The 5,813-nt window shown below is 36.7% G+C and overlaps 1 protein-coding gene across 1 annotated transcript; it reads left to right on the top strand.

The window, feature by feature from the left end:
* Positions 1–1,483: 1,483 nt before the first annotated feature.
* On the top strand, positions 1,484–4,930 carry LOC107870177 (beta-amylase 1, chloroplastic-like). The gene is made up of 4 exons (XM_016716960.2): positions 1,484–2,033; positions 3,588–3,798; positions 3,875–3,991; positions 4,085–4,930. The coding sequence occupies exons 1-4, from the start codon at positions 1,531–1,533 to the stop codon at positions 4,802–4,804; spliced, it is 1,551 nt and encodes a 516-aa protein (XP_016572446.2). The 5' UTR covers positions 1,484–1,530; the 3' UTR covers positions 4,805–4,930.
* Positions 4,931–5,813: the final 883 nt, after the last annotated feature.

The following is a 5,813-nucleotide window of genomic DNA, read 5'->3' on the forward strand; positions in this document are numbered from 1 at the left end:
AATAAGAACAAATTCATTATAACCTTAAATGGGTGTCGATATATTCAAGGTTAGAGATTTAAGCAAGTCAAAATTTCGAAACACGATTAAATTTCAATAGAGATTTTACTGGAAGCTTCAACGTAAAAAAAATTAAAACAAATATTAATAAAATATATTTGTTCATATCAAACACACCCTCAGAGGAAAATCAAAGCAAGTACTTCTAATACACACATATACAAGTGGCAGATTTAGACTATTCATCAAGTGGGTTTAATATATAAAAGAAGCTGCATAAAATGATTAAAAACAACAAGCGGCAGACCCAGACTTTTCATCAAGTAGGTTCAATATATAAAAGAAGCTGCATAAAATAATTTAAAAAATCGATATATAAAAGAAGTTTCATAAAATAATTTAATTTGATTAAAAACAACAAGAGACAGACTCAGACTTTTCACCAAGTGGGTTCAATCTATAAAAAGCTCCATAAAATAATTATAATTAAAACAAAAAAGCCCTACAAGGACTTAAACACGTGACATAGGTATTAAGAATTGAACCCAGTACCACTAGGTTGGGCATTCCACTTGTGTATGAAGAGTTCAATATATAAAATATATCTTTTAAATCTGTAAAAACTGTTTATATGCATGTAAGTTTTTGGCGAAGTGCGTTCTGAATCCACTTGAACCTATGTGGGTTCGTCCTGAGTCAACAACACCACGTCCAACCTCTCTACCTCATTGTATGTTGTGGGCCCTCAGCCTCTGAGTTGCACAAGTGACACCAGCAATGACGAAGCCACATTGAATTCAGGGATTTCATCCGATCCCTTTTCGTGAAGAATTATATTATTTTTATATGGTCAAAAATATTTTTATGTATATATAGTAGTATGTTGAACCCCCTTCGACTAATTCGTATATTTACTTATGAATTCCTTCAATGAAAATTCTGCTCCGCCTCTTAGGATTGTGCAAAAATCAAACCGATAAAAATGTTATTGGTTTATTGTTATTTGGTTAACGATTTTTTAATTGTTTCATAAAAATAATTTTATTGGATTACTGGTTTGGTTAGGTTCATTTTTTTCTTATTGGGTTATTGGGTAAATCGATAACCCAAAAAGAATATATATATATAACTCAGTATATATTTCTCTTTAATTTCTACAAATTAACGAATCTATTAATTCAATTATACAAACTCTTAATTTCTCCTAACAACATTTAGTTTAAACTTGAAGATTCTTTTAAATTAAAACATATCATGTGCGATTTTTGGTTGCAACTAAATTTTTTTTTTTTCATGTTAGTTACTACTATGCCTATTTTATGAGTATTTTCTTATTGATTCAATTGAAACCAAAGCTTTAAGGATAAAAACCGATAAAACAAAAATCAATAAAATACATCTTAATAGTTTGGCTTAGCATATTTAAAAAATTAAAAACCACCTATAATATATAAGACCGAACAAAACCAATGCACAACAGGTTTATTTTCCCTGCATGCATGACCGTTTCCAATTTGCATTTCAACAACAATGGCGATCAGTTCGCCATCGGCTCCACCATTCTCGGCTTCTTCAATTTGCTGCACTATTCGTACCGACTCAACCCCCTCTCGTTCCCTCTGGCTCATGCCGACCCAAACTCGAAGCCGGCTCACTTTAGGCTGTCAGCTCAACTTCTCCGGCTCCGATGGCGGCGATAATGAATACGAGCTTCTACACAGCGACGTTTCACCTCACCATGACCGGAAAGGTTGGCCGGTGTTTGTTACACTTCCGATTGATGCGGTTAGTTTTCCAGAGGGAGTGATGAAGAGGAAGAAAGCGATGGTGCAGTCGTTTCGTGCGTTAGCGACGGGTGGTCTTGAGGGAGTTGTGATGGAGGTGTGGTGGGGATTAGTGGAGAAGGAGTTTCCTAGGGTTTATAATTGGCAAGCGTATTTGGAGATTGTTGCGTTGGCGAAACGGTTCGGTTTGAAAGTGAGAGCTGCTATGGCGTTTCATCAGTGTGGTACTGGTCCTGATGATCCTTTCTGGTTCGTACACGCACTTCCCCATACCCCAGGCATAGTTGGAGCTTTAGTGCACCCCGCTGCATGACCTATTTATTGGTTATGTCTTTTGAACAACGTTTGCCTGTAATATGGTCGAATGCACATTTCACTCAATAAACAAAATGTTTGTTTTCTGATTGATGCGTTTTAAAAATAAATACAATTCTCAAAACATAAAACAGATTAACTTAAAGAGTAGAATGTGTAGCTGCTGTTAATACTATTTCACATGATTGACAATTACATGTGTCCAAGTTTATTCGTGTTTGTTCTTGATTCGTTGAATATTTTGATAACATTTGCCTGTAATGTTGTCGAATGCACATTTTCTATATGCATCTTTTGGTGTTCTAGTAAGATTGCCATTTGACTCATAAAAGTGTATTTTTTTGGTGTGTGTTCTAGCTTGACGCGGATCTAGGTTTTCTATAATATGGTTAGGTGGGAATCGATCCTTTCTCCTCTGGCTAAATAGCTTAATATTCGAGCATGTGGACCATTTAGCCTTCTTGGAGCACGGATGCGCGGGGCCAACATATAATATTAGATCAACTCTAGGAAATAATACCTAGTTTAGCTGAGAGATCATTTACTCATGTGCACTATTAATTCACCCTTGGTTCTAGCAACCATTATGGCTTTTCTGGAGTGCGTTTAAGCAAGTAAGTGAAGCTTATGGATTGTGTGGTTCGGAATGTTGGAAACAATACTTAGGTATGTGCTTAATTTTACCTTATATCTTGCGAAGAATGTTTTTAGTCCTTTTCAACACCTTTACTTAGTGATGGCATATTAGAATGGAGTAAGAGAAGCTACTTATTATGGTGGTGCCGTTACAGATGTGCGGAAGATGTACCTCTCTTTTGTTGGTCTGCAATGGCCTATGCCTTACACTGTCAGGGAACTTTCTGTTGGAGTTCTTGGAAAGTTGGGAAAGCCATCAAAAAAATCTGGTCTATGGTTCCTGCTTGTATTTTGTTGTGCTTATGGTTGGAAAGAAATCAAAGATGTTTTCATGGTATTGCAACTACCAGTCATTACTCTGTTCAGCTGGGTTAATCTTACCCCTGTATATAACCCAGATTCTTTTTAGCATTTCGTTAGCTCTTTAGACTTATGATAGGTTTTGTGATCTCTGTATGAGCTGATATCTCCTCTTTTCTAACTACGCATCTCCTTGATGCCTCTGCGATTTATAAAACACTTCTTCCAAAAAAATAAAATAAAATATTACGGTGATGTGTGGGTCAGCTTGCTCGTTGCTCAAGTATTACACTGGGTACCTGGTACCCATGCCAAGGCTTAGGTAAAGAGGAAGGTATCACCTAGTAGTTATTTTCTGCTAGGATTTAAACATGAGACCTTGTGGTTCCTCCCCCGCTTCATTACCCACCAGGCTACACCCTTAGGTGCTTATTGAACTTTTTAAGCATTGTGCTCTCCGAATCTTGTCTGCCTCTCCCTCAGTTCCACTAGAAATGATTGCTGCTAGTTAATAATTCACAATCTGAAAATTTCTCCTTTTGTTGCTGCTAGGATTCCTCTTCCTCAGTGGGTTCGTGAAGAGATCGATAAAGATCCTGATTTAGCATATTCAGACAGGTTTGGAAGACGGAATATGGAATATATATCCCTAGGATGTGATGTTCTTCCTGTTCTGCACGGACGATCTCCAATCCAAGCATATACTGAATTTATGAGGAGCTTCCGCGATACCTTCAGTCCATTTTTTGGTGGCGTCATAACTGTATAATGCTCACTTAATGCTTTACCTAGTAATTTTTAATGGTATTATACCTATGCAATTTGAATTTATGTTGCAGGGTATCCAAGTTGGAATGGGCCCTGCTGGTGAGTTGAGATATCCTTCATACCCTTTACAGAAGCAGGCTTGGACTTGGCGCAAACCTGAACTTGGTGAATTCCAATGCTATGATAAGGTGTGAAACAAATGACGTTATGTATCTCAATTGATTTTTTTCCTGTTATCCCTATCCAACCAAAATTGTGATCGTCTTCTTTTGAACTGGCAGTACATGCTTGCATCTTTAAATGCTTGTGCTAGGGAGATGGGAAAGCGGGAGTGGGCGAATAGTGGACCTACTGGTGCCGGTAATCTAATGCAAGATCTTGAAAAAACCGAGTTTTTCAAAAGTGACGGTTCTTGGAACACACCATATGGAGAGTTCTTCCTTACATGGTACTCAGGGATGTTGCTGCTTCACTGTGAGAGAATTTGTAGGGAAGCAAAGACCATATTCTGTGATGTCGAAATTAATTTGTCAGGGAAAGTGGCTGGGATTCACCGGCATTATTTTACACGGTCTCACCCGTCTGAGCTAACGGCTGGCTACTACAATACATCAATTCGAGATGGCTTTCTGCCAATTGCTCGCGTGTTTGGCAGGTATGGTTTCAGCATGTGTTGTACATGTTTCGAAATGAAAGATGCAGAAGAGCAGCGGATGAATCGTGTCAGTAGTCCCGAGGGTTTTGTAAGACAAGTTCTACTTGCCGCTAAGATATGTGATATTCCCGTGCAAGGTGAAACTTCTTCTAGTAGCTTGGATTACGAATCGTTTCAACAGGTGTTGAAGATGTCTAAATTCTACTCGGATGGTCTAGGAGGGACAACATTCTCATTCAATTTTGTCATGATGGACAAGAACTTGTTTGAATATCGTAATTGGGATACCTTTGTTCGTTTTGTGAGACAAATGTCAGATGCCAAAAATACTAGTGTAATAATTTAGAATTGTCCTATTTATTTTTGCATATTAATTATTTTTTGTGTAGTATTTTTAAAAGACACATAACCTTTTAACTTCACATATTAACATGATTATTAATAAAAGTAAGAATTGAGTCTAGTTAATAAGGTAGGGGAGGATATAACATTAATTATTTATCACGTAATTGGTGTAGTATTGATTTATTTATCCCATTCAAGATCGGATATAGCACATGCAGTGAGTCTTGTTAGTCAATTCATGCATAATCCTAGTGAAGAGCATATGGGGGCGGTTATTCGTATTTTGCAATATCTTAAGTCGTCTTCTGGAAGAGGACTTATGTTCAAGAAATATAGTCATTTGAATATTAATGGCTGTATAGATGCGGATTGGGCTGAAAGTGCAACAGATAGAAGATCAACATCAGGTTATTTAACCTTTGTTGGGGGAAATTTAGTTACTTGGAGAAGCAAGAAACAAAGAGTGGTGGCTTTATCTAGCGCTGAGGCAAAATTCAGAAGTATGACGAAGGAAATTTGTGAACTTCTTTGACTGAAGAGATTATTTCATAGAAATAGGTCGTGACTCAAGTTCAACGATAAATGTTCTGCGATAACAAGTCAGCTATACAAATTGCTCAGAATCCTTTTCAACATGACAGGACAAAACATATTAAAGTAGATCGACATTTCATTAAAGAGAAACTTGAAGAGAAAATAATATGTTTTTCACATGTGAAATCAGAAGATCAGTTAACAACAGACATACTAACAAAAACTGTTCCAAATATACCATTTAATAGCTCATTGGACAAGTTGGATATCAAAGACATCTACCTATCAACTTGAGCGGAAATGTTGCAAGGAGTTGTATAGTGAGCTAATTCATGAGCAAGTAAAATGAGTGATCAGTGGGATTAGAGCCTAAATTCTTTTTACAACAAATTACACATATACACAATTTATGTTTTCAATATAACAAAAATTTTCAACTCCCTAAACATATTACAAAAATTTCAACTTATACACAG

Source organism: Capsicum annuum, chromosome 1 (assembly GCF_002878395.1).
Source record: "Capsicum annuum cultivar UCD-10X-F1 chromosome 1, UCD10Xv1.1, whole genome shotgun sequence".
Classification (NCBI taxonomy): Eukaryota; Viridiplantae; Streptophyta; class Magnoliopsida; order Solanales; family Solanaceae; genus Capsicum; species Capsicum annuum.

What these genes read in the sequence shown, in the direction of transcription:
- LOC107870177 (XM_016716960.2), top strand. Translation starts at nt 1,531, where the DNA reads ATGGCGATCAGTTCGCCATCGGCTCCACCATTCTCGGCTTCTTCAATT. An exon ending in GGTCCTGATGATCCTTTCTG is followed by an intron (nt 2,034 to 3,587) that starts GTTCGTACACGC and finishes TGTTGCTGCTAG; the next exon opens with GATTCCTCTTCCTCAGTGGG. An exon ending in TTTTTGGTGGCGTCATAACT is followed by an intron (nt 3,799 to 3,874) that starts GTATAATGCTCA and finishes TTTATGTTGCAG; the next exon opens with GGTATCCAAGTTGGAATGGG.